The 21,988-nt window shown below is 51.3% G+C and overlaps 8 protein-coding genes across 8 annotated transcripts; 4 read left to right on the plus strand and 4 right to left on the minus strand.

Annotated features, from left to right (window-relative positions):
- Positions 1 to 206: 206 nt before the first annotated feature.
- On the minus strand, positions 207 to 4,256 carry AKAW2_51537A (uncharacterized protein; the record flags this gene model as incomplete). Its single annotated transcript, XM_041691477.1, has 4 exons — positions 207 to 920; positions 1,422 to 2,099; positions 2,153 to 3,523; positions 3,582 to 4,256. 4 exons carry the CDS (start codon positions 4,254 to 4,256, stop codon positions 207 to 209), a joined length of 3,438 nt encoding a protein of 1,145 aa, XP_041544958.1.
- Positions 4,257 to 6,137: 1,881 nt separating this feature from the next.
- AKAW2_51538S (putative SNF7 family protein (Cta1)) lies at positions 6,138 to 7,210 on the plus strand (the record flags this gene model as incomplete). Its single annotated transcript, XM_041691478.1, has 3 exons — positions 6,138 to 6,197; positions 6,256 to 6,489; positions 6,626 to 7,210. The coding sequence occupies 3 exons, from the start codon at positions 6,138 to 6,140 to the stop codon at positions 7,208 to 7,210; spliced, it is 879 nt and encodes a 292-aa protein (XP_041544959.1).
- A 337-nt stretch (positions 7,211 to 7,547) lies between these two features.
- AKAW2_51539A (NRAMP family metal ion transporter) lies at positions 7,548 to 9,396 on the minus strand (the record flags this gene model as incomplete). The annotated part of the gene is made up of 3 exons (XM_041691480.1): positions 7,548 to 8,358; positions 8,421 to 8,692; positions 8,752 to 9,396. 3 exons carry the CDS (start codon positions 9,394 to 9,396, stop codon positions 7,548 to 7,550), a joined length of 1,728 nt encoding a protein of 575 aa, XP_041544960.1.
- A 3,351-nt stretch (positions 9,397 to 12,747) lies between these two features.
- On the plus strand, positions 12,748 to 15,422 carry AKAW2_51540S (uncharacterized protein; the record flags this gene model as incomplete). The annotated part of the gene is made up of 3 exons (XM_041691481.1): positions 12,748 to 13,791; positions 13,854 to 14,434; positions 14,492 to 15,422. 3 exons carry the CDS (start codon positions 12,748 to 12,750, stop codon positions 15,420 to 15,422), a joined length of 2,556 nt encoding a protein of 851 aa, XP_041544961.1.
- Positions 15,423 to 15,929: 507 nt separating this feature from the next.
- On the minus strand, positions 15,930 to 16,744 carry AKAW2_51541A (uncharacterized protein; the record flags this gene model as incomplete). Its single annotated transcript, XM_041691482.1, has 4 exons — positions 15,930 to 16,028; positions 16,089 to 16,150; positions 16,269 to 16,533; positions 16,610 to 16,744. The coding sequence occupies 4 exons, from the start codon at positions 16,742 to 16,744 to the stop codon at positions 15,930 to 15,932; spliced, it is 561 nt and encodes a 186-aa protein (XP_041544962.1).
- An 850-nt stretch (positions 16,745 to 17,594) lies between these two features.
- Positions 17,595 to 18,972, plus strand: POT1 (3-ketoacyl-coA thiolase peroxisomal A precursor; the record flags this gene model as incomplete). The annotated part of the gene is made up of 3 exons (XM_041691483.1): positions 17,595 to 17,604; positions 17,670 to 18,120; positions 18,174 to 18,972. 3 exons carry the CDS (start codon positions 17,595 to 17,597, stop codon positions 18,970 to 18,972), a joined length of 1,260 nt encoding a protein of 419 aa, XP_041544963.1.
- Positions 18,973 to 19,172: 200 nt separating this feature from the next.
- AKAW2_51543A (RraA family protein) lies at positions 19,173 to 20,082 on the minus strand (the record flags this gene model as incomplete). The annotated part of the gene is made up of 4 exons (XM_041691484.1): positions 19,173 to 19,352; positions 19,423 to 19,832; positions 19,888 to 19,963; positions 20,029 to 20,082. The coding sequence occupies 4 exons, from the start codon at positions 20,080 to 20,082 to the stop codon at positions 19,173 to 19,175; spliced, it is 720 nt and encodes a 239-aa protein (XP_041544964.1).
- A 702-nt stretch (positions 20,083 to 20,784) lies between these two features.
- NAT1_2 (arylamine N-acetyltransferase family protein) lies at positions 20,785 to 21,907 on the plus strand (the record flags this gene model as incomplete). The annotated part of the gene is made up of 3 exons (XM_041691485.1): positions 20,785 to 21,200; positions 21,295 to 21,340; positions 21,401 to 21,907. The coding sequence occupies 3 exons, from the start codon at positions 20,785 to 20,787 to the stop codon at positions 21,905 to 21,907; spliced, it is 969 nt and encodes a 322-aa protein (XP_041544965.1).
- Positions 21,908 to 21,988: the final 81 nt, after the last annotated feature.

Here is a 21,988-nt window from a genome sequence, read left to right on the forward strand (position 1 = left end):
ATCATGAACCGGAGCATATACAAAAGTGCCATGCGATCAAATAGTGTACATCATGGGAATTGAACTAATCCAAAAAAAAGACAAAAAGATGAAAAGCAATGGAAAGAGGCCGAAACAGAAATCAGAGTACCGCCAAGAAGAAGGAAAAAAAGAGGAAAGCGTTGCATACATAACAGAAAGTGGACATCAAGCATCATGTGCAAAAACTAATGGGATGATGTGGTGGATGATGTGGAAGCCTTTCGCCCGGGGACGAGAATCTCGACCAATCCGTCATCATCCTCCCCATCACTACTGTCGTCTTCATCGTCGCCGAACGGTGAGGCACCCATCCGGGATCTACCGAAGTTTCTGTAACGCCCCGAGGCGATGTCCGGATACCCCAAAGATTCGTTCATAATGGCCTCATCCTCTTCGTCCGAGTCCATCATGCCCGACCCAAGCGAAGGCCCGACCATTTCCCCCATGTCGTCTTCCTCCTCGTCAACCTCCAAAGGAACCCGCTCCTTGCGTCTCATGCCCTCCGGTCTACCTTCTCCATCCTCGTCGGAGGAGTTAGTCGAGAATGAGTCGGGAGGGCTGAAACCGGAGTCAGGGAATGTAGGCGATGAGAAGGGCTCATCCTTGTTGGCAGGTGGGAAATCAGTGGACGGGAAGGCTGCACTGGCCGGCGAATTGGAGCCGTCGGCATCCTCATCCAAGCCGGCAATCACAAATGGATTCGTGGGCCATTGCATGTCATGTTCGCTTTGCTGGTTGTGACTTGACTCTTCACCACCCTCGGAGTTCTCGGCAGCCTGTTGTTTATGGGCAGCAAGTCGGGCTGCTAGCTGCCGCCGTGCGCGAGACGGACCTTGGCTCAACGGTGCTGGTGGTGGGGGAAGGATCGGGATTGGTTGACTGGTAGAGTTGGTAGAGGCCTATCACGTTCGGATTAGTACACAAGCTCTGTTCCATTATGAAGGATAGTAGATGACGAGGTAAATGCGCAAATCCAGAAATCAGGTTATGAATACACCAAAAGCGACGTCAACACCTAGGCGGCAAGCCAAAAGAAACTACTGGTGTGACCGGCAAGCACATGCTTAGTTCCAGAGAGTTGCAACATGATAGCGGGGAGCAGGAGTTCTTTAGAATGACTTCATACGTAAAGTAAAGCGACGGAGAACGCTCTATGTGCAAGGCCCTCCGCGACCTCCGTCGCTCCTCTCGTCCATCATGCGCTATCCCAGCCGCAGCATGAAATGTATACCAGCCCAAGGCCCGATTCCAAACAAAGATCAACCAACACAGGGTGTACCAAATGATGCAAAGATGGCCGCAGAAGAAGAAGAAGAAGGTAAAGGGTAGGGAGGAGAGGGATGTCCGGGATTGCGTCAAGCATCGCGCATGTCGACATCAGTGAAAAGGTGATGACCCACATTGTCAGAGCCGCCTTCAGCAGAAGGCTCGGCCATATTCCGATCATCTTGATCTTCCATTTCTTCATCTTCATCGTCATCGCTGGAGCTAGCGAACCCGCTTAGCAGAGAATTACCGCTGTTTAGCCCGAAAGCTCCGCCGGAGACACTTCCTTGGTTCATCATGTCAAAGCCCTGGAACCCGGAGCCTCCCACCGAGCCGTTCAGGCCAGCGTCAGCAAGCGCCGATGATGTGTTCGCGCTCTGGCCGGAATTGAGCATGCCTTGGCGATGTCCAATCGACATGTCAGGGCGCACCCCTCCAAGAATGGCGTTGTCGCGCTCCCTGGTCTCAGAAAGCGTTTGCTCCACATAGTCTATCCACTCCGGGTTCAGCACATTCTCCATAACCGTGGGAGAGAGCAACTCGGGCGGGTGCCGTTCACTGAATTTCACAACCTCTTCAGCAATCAAGGTCAAGTGGCCCATGTACCCTAGTCGGATCTGTTTGGTTCGCTGCGCCTCATCACTGCGCTTTTGGCCTTCGACAATGCTCTGGGTGATTCGGCCAGTCTCAAAAACGTCAATGGCCAGCAGACGATTGTAGCCGCGGTCCATGGGACCGTTGAACACTTGTTGGACAACATCATAGACAACGTTGTGAAGGAAGTTATTCCAGGGGAATCGGAAAAAGAAGTCCTTGAAGAAATCTGTCAGAAATTGTCCATGACAGAATTTGCATGCAGACTTACCAAAATAGTCGGTACCACCTTGTTTTCTACGAACATAATCTTGAGATAGTCACCAACAACAGGTTGCCCGTTGGAATCAATCTGAACATCTGGGTGCAGCTGTCGCGGCACATCACCGTCGTTTGGCGCCGATTCGGAAGCGGGTGGAACTGAGCTTGAAGCATCGCCGACCTGGCCAGCAGCATCAGGCGTCAAGGAGCTCTGTTGATTATGTGTTTGGTCTACGAGAGGAGCCGATTCTTGTTGGGCTTGGGAAGACGCCGTGGTCTGTCCTTCCATACCGTTGGAAGCCGCTTCTGCAGCTGGCTGGCCTTCCTTGGTGGTCTGTCCACCGCCCAGGCTAACTTCCGCTATACCTGACGCAGTAGCTGACACAGGATCGGAAGTAGGCGTATGTGCCCGAACCTGACTCGCAGGGTTTTCATCGTGTGAGCCGTCCTCCGATGCGCCATTTGAAGCATTTTCGACTGTTTCTGTCGGGGCATGCTGCGAGGGAGCTGCGGACTCCGGCTTGGACTCGGGGCTGCTGGTGTCCTTCACTTCAGCGTCCTTCTCCTTGTCGACCAGAACACCGGATGCGCTAACGTCCTCGAAGCTCTCCTCGCCCGTATTGGCGACCTCAAGCACTCTAGAGCCCTCAGGGGAACCGTAGCCAATGACGGATCCATTGACAAAATCCACCGTAGAGTCGTTCCCATCGAATGCCGATGTCTCTTCGCGGTGCGGGTTGAAGACACCTTCGCGCATGAGCCTCTCGCGCTCAGCATCACGCTGCCGTACGTAATCGTCACTCCCCGGCTCGTTCAGAAGACCCATGTTACTGCAATGTAGCAGTTCGGCCATCAATTCGCACGTCTTAAATCTGTCAAAGCCCAGGGGCTCGATCTTGGCACCCCAAGCTGAGTTGAGCTTCCCCCTTTCTACACTTCTCACCTTGCCCCCGTCGTTCACAGTGTGTTTCGAGCTCTGGATCAGCGCCATGAAATCCGGTATGTGTTTGGCAAAAAGCCGAAGCAGATTCCCGAGGTAGATCGGATCGTATGTGGTGGGGAGTGAGTCCGGACCATTGATATTCTCAGGATCGTAGTCGGAGTTGTTCTTCCGGATCACTTCAATGACGATACCAACACCGACTGTCAGAGGGTTTCCACCTTGCAGCATGGCCTTGATGAGACTTTCCACACACGGCACGGAGACCAACTGACGGGTGAGGCTGTTAGGGCCAATGCAGGATTGGTCATTCTGTGTTGCGTTCGCGGATATGGTGATGATAGCTTTGAGGAAATCCCCAGCCGAGGTCTGCACCGAGGCAGGGTGATCCGGGGAGAGAAATGAGAGGAGCGTGGGTATGAGGTTCTGGGTTTTCAACCACTGCGGACGTTAATCAGCATAATTTACTCACAAGCGAAAACGTTCACCCTCAACTTACATCGACAATGCCATGGCCCCCTCCTACCTTCTCCAAGCTGATTATTTTGAGTAAAAGGTCCATAACCATGGGATTGTCCACGTGCTGCAGAATTGCCGGTACAATTCCCTCCATTGACTTGAATAGCTCCAGCATTTCACTGGTTTTCTTGTCGAATAGCGTTTCGTTCACTTTCGTAAAGTAACTCGCCTGAGCAGAGTCCAGAGGGGACGAGCGCCGCAAAAACCCCCAGAAATCTCGTAAGTTGTCGGGATTGAGCAGAATGGACTCCACGATCGACCATATCTCCGACGACAGAATTTCGCATGCGACGTAGGCTCGCTTCATGCGATCCTTCTCCGCCCGCTCCAGGTCTTCGGGGTCCAGAATATCCTTAAGGGGGTCTCCCCCCTTGGCCTCTTCCGTTGCATCATCATCTCTGTTCGTCTGCGCATTGGTCTCGTGATCGTCATCATCTTCGTCGTCTTCATTCACCAGACTAGGCGCAGTGACATAATCCATGAGTCGTTTAAGAACATTATCTTCTCGTAAGAATTCTATGAGCTTCGTATTATTTTGTTTGAGCTCTTGGATGAGCTCAGACTCATCCAACAGCTCTTCAAGGGTGACATCGGGCTTGTCTAGCAGGGTATCGATGGCGGAGATACTCGCATATCCTCCGAAACGCCAAAACATGATGAATTATATAACTGGGCGAAAAGAGTCATGGAAAGGAAGCACAGTAGCACGGGCACTTTTGATCGCAGGTCGTCGCCGGAACGTCGTTACGGTGAGCCGAATATGATACAAAACCGTGGGTAAGCGGAGGTGGTCTAGTATATGAGTGTCATGCAAAGTGTTGAGTATGCAATGGTTACTCGGTGAAAAGTCATATATCGAAACAGACTTCGGAAGGACTGAGTCGTTTTGAGATCGAATCGTCCCGAGACACAAGACAGGAGAGAACGATAGGCAAGATAAACCGGGTCTGAGCGGCCAAGCGCTACATGCGCAAAATAGACAAAGTTAGTAAGGTTGCATGCGCCTCAAGCGTCATAGAGAAAGATCGGTGAATATGGGCTGAAGAATTATCAGGGGCGGGCTTCTCAGGCAGTCGGGGGAAGGGAGTCAGGTCTCGAAGAGCCTATGAAGGCGGCAAACGACAGGCTTTACGGGATGACAGCAGAAGCAGCAGGACAGATTGCATTGCCATAGAATCCGAAAAGGGCAAGGAAGGAGGGAGGAGGGTCCAGACCACGTACCTTTCACGACCTGAGAGAATGAGAGAGTGACAAAAGACGAAACAAGAGCAAGGTCCGTTGTTTGGGAGGGCTGAAGCGACCCACGGGCAATGTAATCACTTTGTCAGCCCGGCACTGCACAGGCGAAACCAGTCCGTCAGATGGGGGGGGTGGGAAGGAGGAAGGATAAATTGAGGGTCAACAACCCAAAGGCTTAATTAAAGTGAGGATCACAGGCTGACAGTTCGCAGGATCACGTTGACTTGTGGTGCGCTGGCGGGAGTGTCTGGATCGGCCGGCAAGACTGACTGAATGATCCCTGGAAGGTGACGATTGAACAAGCAGGGCGGAAATACCCAACAAGCCCGAGGAGCGACGGCGGGGAACCAAAACCAGATACGCGAGGGAGAGGGGGGCAATAATGGATGATTGTGAAAGGACCACGAGTGGATGGAATTAGTTAGTTAATTTCAGACGCTTAATAATCCGGGGCGAGAACGGTAAGTAAGTTAAGTATTGTAGTTCTACAGTTTCCAACCGGTTAGTCCTCCTTCTTCTAGAAGTCCAATGGTTGTTGTGGTTGATGAGGCTGTCCTCCAGACGTTCGCGTAACACTCCGGAACCTTCAAGACGCACGAGTCGTTATTACCTACTCCTTGCAGGTTTGGTGCAAAGGCCGGCAAAGTATCAGGTACCGCACTGGCCTTATCCGCTTGTGCACAGATACAAGTACCGGGTACTCTGTCTTGTTTCGTTTCACCGAAGCTGGGGGGCAGCTGGGCGGTATCTTACCGTCACTCACCTTACACTATAACTTGTTCTTATCATCAATAAAATACCATCTGGCTGTCAATTCACCTTTATCAGAAATGGTCGTCAAGAGGTTAATATCAGCCAGGACATGGTAACAAACATAATAAATTATTCACCCGGGGACTCGGGTGAACAAGCGTGTGCTTAGGCTAGACTCGGGGGCCAGTAAGCAGATCAGCCTTGCAGTCACTAACTGAAGACAATACCCCATACTCCGTCCCTCCGGTTCAAATCTGCCTCGGATCACGAGTCAAGTCTGGATCTGATCATCAGGACAATTCCAGTTATAGCCTGGGAACATAATCATCCCTGCTACAACAGAACAACTATATCATATCTGTCATCTAATTCACTGGCCAAAATCATACTGACAAATTTATCCAGAACGGCATATAACCGTATCTGCTGCATAATACCACATCTTACTGTATTATACCTCATCACGTGGGGGCAATTCCAGGTAGCAGCCTAAGCTTCGTCTCGAGCGCAACTGATAACATTAACCCCCCGCTGTTCTAACCTAATGCTTTTGTATTATAATACCTGGTCGAATCATCTCCCGCTCACTATCACCAATATTTCTGTAATTCATCAAGCCTTTTCTCGCGCAAAGCCCCAACTCACAGGACCACCCGACACAGCTCTATACCCCCGACCGGTATCTCCAAGGCGGCGAGGCGAGACCGCGGCCGCTAAGGACCGACCAGACCATATCCATCTATCTACCCCCCAGTTCGGTGCTTGTTCAAGACCCTCAAGCTTGCCACAAGAAGCTCATTCCGCAATCCTCTCACATCCAACCAGCCAAAATGAACCGGCTATTCGGTACGAAGAACACGGCACCCAAGCCAACCCTAGATGGGGCCATAACCAATGTACGTTTTCCCTTTTCCAACCCCCAACCAGTCATCCATCCATCAATGTTGTTGCCCAACTCTCCGGATCCATCCATCCATCTCGTCCCCTTACCCGCCTGACCCCGCATGATTAACACTCCTCCCACCCGGACAGGTGGAAACCCGCATCTCCAGCATTGACGTCAAGCTTGCGGCACTCAACTCGGAACTATCAACCTATCAAACGAAGATCTCGAAGATGCGCGACGGGCCGGGAAAAACCGCGTTACGGCAGAAGGCCCTCAAGGTACTGCAGCGACGGAAACAGTACGAAGCGCAGCGGGATCAGCTGTCGCAGCAGTCGTGGAATATGGAGCAAGCGGGCATGATGCAGGATAATCTGAAGAATGTGATGACGACGGTGGATGCGATGAAGACGACTACCAAGACGCTCAAGAAGCAGTATGGTCAGATTGATATTGATAAGATTGAGCGGTTGCAGGATGAGATGGCGGATTTGATGGACGTGGGGAATGAGATTCAGGAAAGTATCTCGAGGGCGTATGATGTTCCTGAGGATGTGGATGAGGCGGAACTTGATGCTGAATTGGAGGCCCTGGGTGAGGAGACTATGATGGAGAGCTCCATGGCGGATAGTGCCATGCCGAGTTTCTTGCAGGATGAGGTGGCGCCGCCGCAGTTTATTGATGAGCCGCCGGAGCAGACGAAGGTTAAGGAGCCTGCTAGTGGGTTGGGTTAGGATTACATATGTGGTTTACTATGAGAATAGCGGTTTAGGGAGTTCTGATCATGGTGGCATCGGAGTTGGGATTTTCTTTTTCTTGTTATTGTGTTTTCTATTATCTTTCCCCCTTTTCCATTCCCCTTGAATTAATCGATTATGCTGTGTTCATTCTACGAACTTTTATTGTGTATGTTCTGCTTCTCACTTTCTTCTCCTCTGCGTGTCTGCATCTTCGGGGTGTATCATACCGTACCTCCACCCTTGGTGAGCTACACGGCTTGCACATTCCAGCGACACTTCCTTTCGAAGAGATATCGTCCCCTCCAGTTCAGCGTTCCAGATGTTTCACGCTCTAGGCCTTGCCGAGTCCAATCAGGACGAGCAGAGCCACGTTCATGACCGCAATGATTACCCAAACAATGACAGCAATGGCAGTAACAAACCAGTTGTTTCTCATCTTGACTCCGTCGGCCGAGGCATTCTCACCGGCGAAGTTTCTATCCGTAGGGACGGTCATGTAACGGTTGCGGCACGTAAAGTAAACCAGAGGAGCAGTGACAAACGGCAGGATGACACTCAAAACCACTTGGCTGGCGTTCAGAGTCTTGTTCAATCCCTCCTTGCCGACAGCAGCTGCAATGATTATGCTAGGGATGATACTGATAGACCGCGTGACCAGTCGCCGGAGCCAAGGTCTGATACTCCAGTTCAGCATTCCCTCGCTGACCATTTGTCCAGCCATGGTACAGACGATTCCGGCGGAGATACCTGAGAGGAGCAGGGCCAATGCGAAGATCAGACCTGCAGCCGGGGCAATGGAGCTAGAGAGAAGATCGTAAATGCCAAAGAGGTCTGCTTCATCAGCTCCCGAAGTGCCGTACAAGGAAGCACCAGCAACGATGAGAATGGCGCTGTTGACGAACAGGGCAAATGTAAAGAGGGACAACGTAAGCTCAATGACGGAGTACTTCAGACATCCCCGAATGGCTTGGATGGACGGCCTGTATTCCACTTCTCCGTTGGTGCTTCCAAGGCAGACGGAGGGATCGACGTAGCCTTGGGTAACATCGAATTCCTTCAGTCGCGATTGGACAACTCCGCTGCCAAGAAACATGGAGTGAGGCATCACCGTAGCACCGAGGATACCACAGCTTTGATACAGACTGTTCGACAGGAAGTTAGTAAGCCCTCAATGTCTCAGTCATTTACGAAGCGAGCTACTCACCCATTGGACTGCACGATGGCAGACGAAGGCAAGTAGCCCCGGAAAACAGCTCCGACCGACTGTTCTTTAATGAGAGCGAGTTGAATGCAAAAACAAATCACCACTCCCAGGACCAATAGCATGACAAAGAATTCGAATAGACGCAATCCCCACATGGCGCCATTCGGTCTATAGAATATCAAGATGAAGAGAACATCGGCTAGTGTGATTGCGCATCCCGCCACCAGAGGGATTTTCAGGAGAAGGTTGAGCGAGATGGCAGATCCGACAACCTAGGAAACCCGCTTAGCACCAGCATCGGAAAGCAGAGGGGGGAAGTTTAGCTGCTTACTTCTGCGATATCAGTTGCCACGATGGCGGCCTCCGCAAAAGCATACAGGATGTAGTTCAACCACTTGGGTAGGTGCTCCCTGCAGTTTTCCGCCAGGTTGAGCCCGGTCACAGTGCCGAGCTTAATACACAGCGACTGTAGAAAGATAGCAAAAAGGTTGGACACTAGGACGATGAAGAGCAAAGCATAGCGAAACTCTGCGCCTGCAGCGACATCGGTGGAGTAGTTTCCCGGATCAATGTAAGCTACCGCGATCAGGAATCCAGGGCCCACGAAGCGACCAAACTTCTTGATACTTTGAGCGAGGCGGAGAAAGAAAGAAAAAGTTGATGTATTGAAAGAACGGCGAGGTGATTCGCTGCTCGTCCTGGGTGATTGGTCCCCAGGAGCGGCAGCAATCACTTCGCCGGGTGTCTTCTTCTCCATCTCGGGCTCGTTTCCATCTAGACTATTTGGTCTATGATCCATCGCCGCAATTCCTTCACCTGCAGCTCCCCCCATACCGCCTGCGTGTCTCCGATGCACCTTCGAGTTCGCAATGCCGTTGAAATCGCTTCGAGTGGTAATGTCGGCATTCAGCGCCGGCGGATTCTGGTTCCATCCCGGGTGCTCGAGGGTGTCATCGGTGCGCGAAGGACAATTCATGGCGGACTGAGAAGCTCTTCAGTGACACGATTTGGAGATATGAGCAATTGCAGCTATTCCGATAACCACGAGGTCGGAGTATTTAGGCAACGCCACGTTCGGGACGTCAGTCTAGGATTCAAGGACCCTGCGGGGAAGCCTGCCCGAAACTGCCCGATTGCGGTAGTCGCTGTAGACACGTCCACTGCGGAACAGGGAAGAGGGTCGGAAGAAATAGATAGATCGACTGCTAAGTGTTCAAATGCAGTTGTTACGATGGAAGATGGGTCCAGAAGATAAAATCAGTGACATTCACTCCAGTCGGAAGCAGGAGAGGGAAGAGGAGGGGGAGATTCAGAATTTTGGTAGCATGACGGCATGCGGTTCTGAGGCTGTTCGCGGTGAAGTGTGGCCAACTGGGCCGCCCAGACCGACTAAAAACATCAATTCTAGGCAACATTGTGTTTCTCGTGGATTCGGTGACACATTGAATTTCAGCGAAAAACGGAAGTCTGCATGGATACCCCATGGGCACCGGAAGAAAAAAAGGTTTTAATGGGCCCAGAAGATAGACACATTGATAGATGGTAGAGAGGTGGTTTGGCAGCCAAGTCATAGATTCCTGGAGTCCCGTGATACGCCTTGTCCTCCCCTGGCTGCAGCTGATCGATCTGCTTGGCCTTTGTCTTCCCTCTGATTCGACCACTTCCACGGGATCTAAGCGCCAAATTGGCGTCTTCGTAGTACATCAACGGCAAGATTTCCTTGATAATGGGCAGGTTGTACTGTAGAAATTACACATAGGGCCGAGATCTGGGACCGCGAGATTCTGGTGCTTCCGTGCGGCTGCTGCCGCGTCGGCAATCAATGGGACCAAGATCTTTGTTTCGATATCGGACCATTCTTTGCGAATGGATCCGGACCGTTGTGGCTTCGAGGTAATATCGTGGAAAGCACCCTTCCAAACCACTTTAATCGCGCAACAGGTTTTGATGGAGTCGCCAACCCTTGAGCCAAGTGTCTAGATCCTATGCCAGAATGGCTTCAGGGGTTTCTTCCCCAGCCCTATGCTACCGAATTCACAAGATTGGCGACAAAATACCTCGGTCAGCATGTTGACTGGTCTCCGAACAATTTCTTGGTATACCCATTGCGGGTCAGAGAACGCGTAATGGCAATCAGAAAAAGACGCACTTTCGAAGACAAAACTCCAGTGGTGATCCTCTCAAAGGCTATTTATTGCTAGAGCTCCCCCAATTGATGTCCATCACACGGCAACTATTACTCTATGCAAGATGGCTAGATGGACAGTCATGGCTTTTTTTTTAAAGTGATTCTTCGATGTATTAGGTACTTTGAAAGCTACGCAAGATGCATGCTAGTCCCCAGATCAACAGCATAGTTGGCATTGAGGAACCCACCTGAGTTCTGCATCCACAACCTACATCGAGTGGAATATGCTTCTATAACCGACTGTTGTATTGGTAATTCTAAAGCGAAGACGGTCCATGCTGGATGTTTGTGTCGATTGTACTAGTCAACCGATGTAGCCCTTGTGGCCAATGAAGTCAGATATCCAATCTGCGTTCGGCTTTGATCCTCTAGGTATTGTTATCTCAGAGCTGACTGCCCACACAGGTCTCCCAGCAATACCCAGAGCATCCTTCAAGGATCTCTAGATATTAATCCCTGCTGTAAGTTTACATGAGCAATTAGTATCTTAAAATAGCACAAGACCGTCTGTCAGTGCTTGGAACTTTAAACGGCTATCAGACGACTCGGATCGAGAGTCCTGTAGACATTGTGTAGCATCAAGCAAATGGTCAGTAACAATGTGTGTCCTACACGTCTCACAGACTTCAGATGTCTTCTTATATATCCTGGTCATTTTCCCGTATGGGACTAATCACTTGATTCGAGTCTGATTCATTGTGAGATGGGAATTGTTGGTTCACTCCAAGAGGTTGCTTTTCAGCTATCGCAAGTCGCACAAATTGTTTCAGATCTTCCAAGCGATATCCCTTTTCTCATGTTGCTCTTTTTGGACTTGAGGGACGGTTTTGACTCCCAAGGATCTGTGACAGACCACTAAATGGCTACCTAGAGCAGTGAGGAGGTCGTCCTCTATTTCCTAAATCGAGTAAGATATAGGGGCAATGTTCACCCCTTGCCTGTTGTTCACATCGTTTGATATCGGCCAGAGCAGCAGAGGCTTCCATAATGATTAGCATGGAGATGCAAAAGCAAAGAGAGCAATAAGTTGTTAATCAAGCAAATACTGGTGAGAGCAGAGCGTAATTATATAGAGAGAGAGCATAGTGGTAGTAGTCTAGACTGGAAGTAACTGATATCATGCGCCGGACTAGTCCCGATTTGGCACGCCAACAGATCAGTCAAGAGCCCATCGTGTTGACATCCAACAGTGGATACGACTATGAGGAAAAGAAGAGGAACAGAAACCCACACCAGCTATTACTGATCACAATGATGACAGCATTATAGTTAAACAAATATATTACTCTGTCCAATTCCTGGTTATCCAATGACATTATATATGATCTCTCACCCACTCCGACCCAAGCAGATTGTGATGGTCCATTCAATAGCCGGTTCCATGCCGGCTATTCCTCCACTATGACATCGACCCCAATTTCCATCGCGACGGGCCCCAGCTCACTATGACGGGCGATCGGATATGCTTTCTGGACGGGCTGGACACGGAGGATGATGGAAGTGTTATGATTGCCCGATCAATTAACTGCCCGATTGATAGATAGACGATCATGACGGGGTGATGCACTGTCCGGCGCGACCGGAGGCGCGGTTGCCCCCAGCAACCTCCCTGCCCGCACAGTGTTTACACCCTCCGCTTCACTGCGGTGCTCCCATCTCCAGCCGTTTGGCAACGGCGTTGGCAGACTAGGCTATGCAGTGGGGGAATGCTTACGGCTCCTGCCCGTCTTAGACCTTTGAAGGGCTTCAAATTCCCGGTCTACCCACCTGAGGTTGACTCTCTGGTGTTTGCTGTTGCTGCTGTGTCTCCTGTTCCTTCGCACCGGTGTCTTCTCTTCTCTTCCTTAGTTACCTTGTTACCCTTTTTTTTTGTCTGACCTCATTTCCTTCTCCTATTTGACATTCATCCATGTCGTCGGTATTTTACTCTTGCATGTCCTTGTTATCCTGCTTTGCATAGAATTTTCCGCTGCGTTCGTATCCTTCGCTGGTGTTCGATCTATCTTTACGCGGGAGCACCCTTTCACCGTGAGTCGCCTGCGCCTACCCGTTCCATAACCTTCATCCTGTGATGGCTGTTCTCATCTGCTAACACAGCCTGTGGCTTCCTAATCAGTTTCGGGCCAAAGGCGATAAGACATGGCTCCCAGCATACAACCCCCGAGCATCTTTGACGATTCCTCCCGTGGACCTACCAAACCATCCGTCCTGCGAGCTATCTGGTCATCCAAGGCCCACAAACGGACTTCATCTGCAGATGATGTCCTCGCACCGAGGGTCGTTGAAACAGGCCAGCCTAGTGGCAGCCCATATGCGCCCCCAGTCGATGGACCTTACCACCCTGCGGAACAGCCACTGGCAGAAATAGCCCCGAACCGGGATTCAGCAGACGTTAGTTCAACCCAGAGATCACCTGGAAAGCAAGGGAAACACACTCTACACAAAAAGACAAAAAGCGCCGTCTCACTGAAATCTCTCAAGAGCTATATGGAACGCAAGGACAAGTCGGATGAGACGCCAGATGACGAAGCAGCGAATTTGAAGCCGAAGAAAGCAAAGTCGGCCAACAGTCTCACGGCTATCCTAAAACGATCTCAACGCGGAAGAAAAGGAGAAAACTCGAAAAGCGCCCGGGACAAAGAAAACCGCAGCCCATCGGACCCTGTCGATAGCATGCCCTCTCCAATGTGGGGCCACTACCCAACACCGCCGTACTACAACCAGCCTGAGGTTTCCAGTTCCCAGCACAAGCGTAGGACTTTACAGGAAGAGGTTTCCCTCTACACCCCTAGGGAGTATGGTCCCACTCTTCAGCGAAACTTCTATGACTACGATGGACCCTCTCTCAGAGCACGCGGGGATCCCAAGCCACGCCCAAAATCGGACTACCTCGCGGGCAATCGCAAGGTGAAAGAACTAATGGATCCTATAGATGGCATGACGGCGAACCAGCTGGCTTCAGGTAACCAACCAGAACCCGCCTCGCCCAAGAAACATGGGAGGCCCAGAGCACTCTCACGCCCGGAATACCATCCCCCAGTGGAATGCAAACCGGAGGCAAGCCCGAAACGACTCTCTCGCGTCCAGGCGGCAATCTCAGCATTCAATGCAAAAGAGCAGGAGGCTGAACTGCAGAAACGCTTGACCGGCAAGGAGCTTGAGAGCGAGTTTGAAAAGCTACTGGTTAGTACATCCTGAACTAGCCTTGTTTTTGGTATCAAGAGCCTAGACTAATAATGAGACAGGATGCTAGAAATATCCCTCATAATATGCGAGACAAGATGAGGTCTTTGGATACCAACATAAAGGCAGATTTCATCATGAAGGATCGAGCTGAAAATGCTACGCCGCATAGCGCTGGTGCTAGTGGTACAGATAGTACCGGTCGTCGCGGGCGCAAGAAGGAGCCAAAGGAGGACCGCCATGGCCAAGACAGCAAAGGATCTCGCTCGCGATCCCGCAGTCGCGGCTTCTCATTCTCCAAAGGCAGCTCTTCGCCCAAGAAGCGCCCGGATAGCGGAAGTTTCTATAGGCGTCCAAAGTCGGCCGACTATTCGCAGCCCACAGGATTCTCCAGGCTCGGTACCCCGTCAGCTTCCACTACCTCACTTTCTGCCACAGCTTGTGATACTGCAGCTGATCCGTCGGACTTTGTGCATTATCTGAGAGAAATTCAGAAGCCAGAAATGGTTGAGGTTGGGAAGATGCACAAGCTTCGCATCCTCCTCCGGAATGAAACTGTCAGCTGGGTTGATACGTTCATTGCGGACGGTGGGATGGATGAGGTGGTGCAACTGCTCTACCGGATCATGAAGGTTGAATGGAGGTGAGTTTAACGTATTCGCTGATTTATTGGTAAACCGGGGGCTCATAACTTGAATAGGGAAGAGCATGAAGATACCTTGCTTCACGAAACCTTGTTATGCTTGAAAGCTCTTTGCACGACGTCCATCGCTCTGCAACATCTCACCAACATCGAGGGCGAACTGTTCCCCGCATTGCTGCGAATGCTGTTTGACGAAGAGAAGAAGGGCCCAAGCGAGTACACAACCCGTGGGATCATCATCAATCTCCTGTTTACTCAGCTCTCTGCTGTATCGTCCGACGAGATGGCAGCCAGTCGGGCTTCACGCATCTTATCCTACCTGCGCGACCCGTCTCCCCCGGAGGAGAGTCAGCCTCTGAGCTTTATCGCGAACATATATCAGTCACGCCCCTACCGAGTCTGGTGCAAGGAGGTTACCAATGTGACTAAGGAAGTTTTCTGGATCTTCCTGCATCATCTCAACGTGATCCCGATTTTGAAAGACGACAAGTCGTGCATGAGCTACCGGAAGCGTCATTTCCCTGCCCCTAGGCCTCCAGTTCCCGCCGCTCCTTATGTTGGTGGCGTGGAATGGGATGCGACCAACTACCTGGCTGCGCACCTGGACCTCATGAATGGCCTGGTGGCGTCGTTGCCAACGAGTGAAGAACGTAACCAGCTCCGAGATGAGTTCCGAGCTTCGGGATTCGAGAAGGTCATGGGCGGCAGTTTACGAACATGCAAGGAGAAGTTTTATTCCTCCGTGCACGATTGCCTGAAGACATGGGTTGCTGCAGCTGTAGATGACGGGTGGCCATACACTTCTGTCCGCGAGGGCCCTCCTCGGCCGGAGCCTGGATCGCCGAGCAAGTCCCCTATCAAGGCAGCAGCTGGAAGCCCCAGAAAGGGTGTCTTGGACGAACAGCCTCCCAAGCTGGAACTTGCGCTGGATGTCCCTGCTAGCCGTGGCGGGGCCCAAGGCAACAGTGGCCTTGGGAATTGGCTTTAGACGTGAGTCTATGGCTGCGCAGACCGGTCGCGTCTCTACTTGGTTGGCGACGTTGACACGGCATTATGACGGCTTTTACTGTTTTTGACTTCTTGTTGTTGTTACCTGATTTGTTTGTTATTCATCATTGTGACTTTGGAGAATCGGGATTGGACGGCGTTGGCATTTCTGCGGTGTTTTGGGTGCATCTCACCGTCACTTGACGGCCACGGCGAAACGACTCATGACGGCATAGGGCCACAGACCTGACGATATTGACGTTCTTTGATTGCATGTCAGGCCGATCATTCTTTTTCTTGGACAGATGCGTTATAGCAGGCACGACATGACCGATGTGGATTATGCTTAGTTCTACTGTTGTCAACATGAGCGGCTTAAGCTTCGCTGTCATTATATTCCAATCATATGATAGTTGTACAGGATAGGATACTATGCAGTGTAGATTGAACGGAGTGGTCTAGTCTAATGATATGCCGTTGTCAACCTCCAGCACCTGGCTTGACCTGATTATTGCGTACCCGACTCATCCTCCGACCTCTTCACAGGACGAGGCGGCGGCGGCGTCGAAAAAGCACCCTTGACACCCGCAAAGAAGGTCCGTCGAATCTAGCCACAGTTAACGACCCGCTCAACCATATTCAACACACAGATAGATAGATTACTCACCTCATCAAACGGACTCCCACGCTCATCCCACTCCATAAACAGCAACGCATACACCAGAACAACTAAATTCCATCATCATTAACGTTAGCCTTCCCCCAACCTTGCAAATTTCACGTTACACGTATTGTTTGCCGCCATCGCCAAGCCAAATCAATACAGACGGGGAATAGATGGACGTACACCCAATAACCACCCACTGCGTAATCTTCGTCGCCTTAACCCACTTCGGCCGGGCATATTTCAGCGCCGCCCGACGACGATACTTCCGTTCTAGCCGGAACTGGTGCTTCGGAGAGAGCTTCGACATGTCCGGTGGCCATTGACGTTTCGGTTTGTAGGGACTGTAGTATTCGCCTTCTTCGGGGTCGTATGTGTTCGGGTTGTTGTTGGTACTGAGGCGAAAGGGGGAGGAGAGGGTATGGGGGGTTTGGGATAGGGGGCGGGTCTATATTTGAGGATTTGGTTTGATGGTTAGTTTGTGTTATGCTATGTTATGGAAAGTTGGTTGGTTGGAGGTGTACCTGTTGTATTTGGGTGTGGTGAAGGTATGGGAGGGTGCGGGTAGCTGCTGCTGCTGCTGCTTGTGGTTTCGGGAATAGGGGCTTTGATAGTGTGAGTGCGGCGAGGCGCCGCGGGAAGAGGATAGGGGAAGTCATTGGTGTGAGGCTGGGGTGAATTGAGGTTGATGGATGATACTATAGAGGGTCGGTCAATGGGATGATCGATCTTGAATTGCGGAGGAAAAGTTGTCGCCGGGCGGGTGGGATTCCGCCCGCGGAGAGACTAGCCTGATGGCGTAGGTTGGGTTCCGCTTGGTGGTGATTGGTTCGTGGGGGAGTGGTCTTTCATTGTTTAAATGGCTTACTACTTACTACATATTAGATAGTACGTAGTAAAGGGATTTTCTAGGTTGGTATTTAGATCGATATTGTCTGTTATGGGTTTGTTACATTGCATATAACAGTGTGATGGAGGTGATTGTTGAGAACGCAAGGACGGGTTCATGGTAATACTACGTAGATATATATATCTTAAAACAAAGCAATTACATAGGCATGTGACACCAGTATGCATCAAGATCACTAATCACTGCAGGACACCACCACCAGACCATAATACCTGCCTTCATCTTTGGTCCTGCTGATCGCATGACGTACCCATACGCATATTCCCCCTAAAAAGCAGCACATGCAACTAACTCCCCATCAACCATTCTAGTGTATTGCTTTTTCACATGAAACCGCTGCCTCGTGGACCGACATCCCGTGACCCGCCTCCGCGGAACAACAATGATGCGCATAAGCCTCGGTTCATTGAAGCAGAGCTGAGCAGCCCAGCCGGTTTGATTGCAAGTGACTGGCTTTCTCCACGTTGCCCCAGATTCTTATAAGACCAGGGGTTCAGTTCTTCGTATCTTCAGTCTCTTCAAAACCTTTTTCCTCTTCCTTTGGAGATACCACTAGCGCATCTCATTTCTTTATATTCGAGTCTCCCGTTGACGTCATCATGTCTTCTGGTAAGTCTACAGTAGCCTCTGTTCGTCTCAAAAAGCGTTCTAAACTAACTGTCCTGCGTTACTAGCCCAGCAACGTCTGTCTCAGGTGGCTTCCCACTTCGGCCCTGGTGGCAAGAAGGGAGTCTCCGCCATCACGGAGAAGCACCCCGATGATATCGTCGTGACCTGCGCTCTGCGTACGGCTCTTACAAAGGGTGGAAAAGGTGGTTTCAAGGACACCGCTGCCGCTGACTTGCTGGCTGGTGTCTTCAAGGGAGTCATCGACCGCAGCGGAATCGACCCCAGCCAGGTCAACGACATTGCTGTCGGCTCCGTCCTTGCCCCTGGTGGTGGTGCGACGGAATTCCGTGCTGCCGCCCTGGTGGCGGGCTTCCCCGAGTCTACTGCCGTCAAGAGTTTGAACCGTCAGTGCTCTAGCGGTCTTCAGGCGATCGTGGATATTGCCAATGCCGTGAAATCGGGCATGATCGATGTTGGTATTGGTGCTGGTGTCGAGAGCATGTCGTCTCAATACGGGTAAGCTCCGCCCCCCTCACCTCTTTGTGAATATGTAAGCTAACGAGCATCAGCCCCGGTGCCGTGACCGAGTTCTCCGAGCTTCTCGAGGCCCACCCCGAGTCGGCCAACTGCAAGGTTCCCATGGGTGTTCTGTCCGAGCAGATGGCTAAGGACCGCAACGTCACCCGTGCAGCCCAGGACTCCTTCGCTGCCTCCTCGTACCAGAAGGCCGTCAAGGCCCAGAAAGCCGGCCTCTTCAACGAGGAGATCATCCCTCTGGAAGTTAAGTGGACGGACCCCAAGTCCGGCGAGGAGAAGACCATCACCGTCAAGGCCGACGACGGCATCCGTGACGGCATCACCCCCGAGTCGCTGGGCAAGATCCGACCCGCATTCGCCAAGGACGGATCCATCCACGCCGGAAACGCCTCCCAGATCTCCGACGGTGCTGCCGCCGTGCTGCTGATGAAGCGCTCCACGGCCGAGCGCCTGGGACAGAAGATCATCGGCAAGTACGTCGCTGCTAGCGTCGTCGGTGTTAAGCCCCTGCTCATGGGTATCGGCCCGTGGAAGGCCATCCCCGTGGCCTTAGAGAAGGCCGGCATCACCAAGGACGACGTGGACATTTACGAGATCAACGAGGCGTTCGCCTCGCAGTGCGTCTGGTGCATCAACGAGCTGGGTCTGCCACAGGAGAAGATCAACCCCAAGGGTGGTGCAATTGCCTTCGGACACCCGCTCGGCTGCACGGGCTCGCGCCAGATCAGCACGCTGCTGACGGAGCTGAAGCGGACGAACAAGAAGATCGGCGTCAGCAGCATGTGCGTGGGCACAGGTATGGGTATGGCGGCCGTTTGGGTTGCGGAGTAAATCAAAAAGGCTGTGTGTGTAACTCAACTTAGATTGATGATTCTGTTTTGTCTCTCCTAGCGATTTGTATCTAATTCTCGTTATACTTCAAGCTGGTCTTCACACGACCCTTATATACCATACTACTGTATACAAATTGACCCTACCAACCAAATCCCACCCCACTAACTATCTATACAGTAGAGTAGAGAGGGATTGACCTAAATCTTCCCCCTAAACCTCCCAAACGCCTCAAAAACACTCATCCCCCCTTCCACCGCCTCCTTAACCTTGTCATCCATACCCACCAACTTCGGCATCACCTCGAGGACCCGATCCAGCATCTCCCGAGGTATAGCCACCACTCCTCCTTCCTCGTAGTCGCAGAAGATGATGTCTCCCTGTGCACCCATCCACCATCCCACCATTAGCCAAACAAACACCACCCCAGTGACACAAAAGGTTTCTTACCTCTTTAACAACAACCCCCGAAACACACACCTCCCCACCCATCTCCCCCGCCTTCGCCTCCGCCCCACTCCCCACCGTCGACCCTCCCCTCGCCCAGATCCCCAGCCCGGAGGCCTTGAGCTCCGCGCGATCGCGCACTCTCCCGTCCACCACCACGCCAAGCACGCCCCGGACTTTCATCCGCAGGGCCATGATGCCCCCGACGACGGCGCAGTGCTGGTTCGCCGGTTGGGAGATTACGAGGATGGTGGAGGGCGTGGTCAGGTCGGACCAATGCGTTGAGGGGGGGATTGCCTTGGAAGTTGCGGGGGTAGGGGTGGATTTGGGGATGAATTGGAGGGTGCTGGCTGGGGCGATTAGTTTGGGGGGTGTGGTGGAGGATGGATTTTGTGTGGGTGGGTAGTAGGGGGCTGTTTTGATGTTAGTTGGTAGGTGATGGGTAGGGAGGATGGGATGGTGATGTACTTAGGTCTGCGATGTAGCCTGCTCGGGGTGGGGTGTTGGGAGGGACGGGTTGGAGTTTGAGGAGGGCGTCGGAGACCTAATGTTATTATTTATTAAATGGATTGATGGGTGATGGTGAGGGGATGGGAGAGATGGATGTACATCACAGGCGGAGTAGTTGTATAAGAGGGAGATCTTTTCTTCGAGGGTTGACATGATTATTGGAGTAAATTGAATTGAAGTGGGTAGATAGATACTGAGTTGCTACTTATGCGGAGTATGAGGTAGTAGATTGATATATGGAGGGGGTATAAGGATAGATAGTTGAAATCGATCAGATAAGCTGCAAAGAATCCTTCATGCATAACCGAGGATCAATTGCATTGACATCATGTGTGAGAAAGCTTCACTTCTAAGTAGTGTAATAGTCACACAAGATAGATAATAGTAGTTTCTATCCATTCGACCGATCGGATCTACATGCATCCCGTCTGCCAAACTCCGCTTCTCTATAACCCTATTCCCCTTTCATCCGACAATAGCTATTCACTACTAATAAATACTAACAGTATAGATACAATCTATCTCCCTCCCGGATCGTCCCTGACAAATGTCACCGCCATTCCCGAACATGGATAAGTAAATGTGGGGGGGCCCGATTGAACCCTCGGACCCAATCGAGTCAGTTCCCATCCAATGAGATAGTTATCAATAAGTAACTTGCTTAGTATTGGTAGTTAAGTTCCTGTTGGGGTAGTCTACCTACTGAAAACTTACCCCCCTCCTCATCCGTAAAACGCCGGCGGATCTCCGTAGAATTTCATGACAACTAATCTAAACGTGGCCACGTTCATATTTACTATCACACTTTCAAAGACATCATCATTCATACATAAACTTCAGTAACAAACATCCAAAATGGCATCAAATACCTACTCCTACACCCCCGACCAACTCACCCTCTACCTCGAGCGGATCCACTACGGCTCCAATGAATCCGCCACCAGCAGCAGCAGATTACAACAAGCACAACAAGCCGTGAAAGCCGATCCCCTGGGTACTCTATACGAGATCCAACGGCGGCATTTAGCATCCATTCCCTGGGGAAATTCAGCCCTGCATTACTCCAACCACCGGACCATTGATATCCGACCTGCGTGTGTTTATGAGAAGTTAATCACGCGTAGGCTGGATGGCTACTGCATGGAGAATAATACCCTGCTGTATGGGGTGTTGAAGTCTCTAGGGTATGCGGTTTATGCGACGGGTGGGAGGGTGTGTTTGGCTGCGACGGGGCAGGCGAAGGAGGGGTTGGAGAGGTTGTATACGGGGATGTATGTTTTTTTTTCCCCTACCCTATCTATATTAGGAGTGATAATTTCTATGGGGATGGTGGTATAGATATATATATTCTAATGAATGGTATAGGTCGCATATGGTGCTGATTGTGTTGATTGAGGGGGAGAAGTATGCGGTATGCTCATCTTAGTATCTAAGTAGTTATCTTATTGACTACAAGCTAATGGTTATGCAGGTTGACGTTGGATTCGGGGGTAATGGGCCTACCCGCCCCCTGCCACTGAAAGAGGATGTCGTTTCGGTCTGCATGGCTCCGACGGAGATGCGTCTCGTTCATGAGCCCCTGCCTGAGTATGCGGACCAGACGCAAAAGGTCTGGATCTACCAGATTAGGTATACGCCTGACAGCAGGTGGATTCCCATGTACTCGTTCCTGGGGACGGAGTTCCTGCCGCAGGATTTCGAGATCATGAATTATGCGACGAGTCAGCGGCCCACGAGCTGGTTCACGCAGTCGCTGGTTTGTACGAGGTTCATCATGGATGAGGCGGAAACTGAAGTGCAGGGGATGTATTTTCTCGTTGGGCGGGAGGTGAAGAAGAGACAGTTTGGAAAGACGGAGGTTGTAGAGACGCTGGAAAGGGACGCAGATCGCGTCAAAGCCCTGGAGAAGTGGTTTGATATGCACCTCCGCGATTATGAAGTCGAGGCTATCCGCGGTTTTGTATCTGAGATCAAATAGATATAGATGTGCGAAACAAAGGCTTATATGAATTCTACCTGGCGGTGTACCCAGCCGGCCAGATAATGTTTTTTTTTATAA

This window comes from Aspergillus luchuensis, chromosome 5 (genome assembly GCF_016861625.1).
Source record: "Aspergillus luchuensis IFO 4308 DNA, chromosome 5, nearly complete sequence".
NCBI classification, from domain to species: Eukaryota; Fungi; Ascomycota; class Eurotiomycetes; order Eurotiales; family Aspergillaceae; genus Aspergillus; species Aspergillus luchuensis.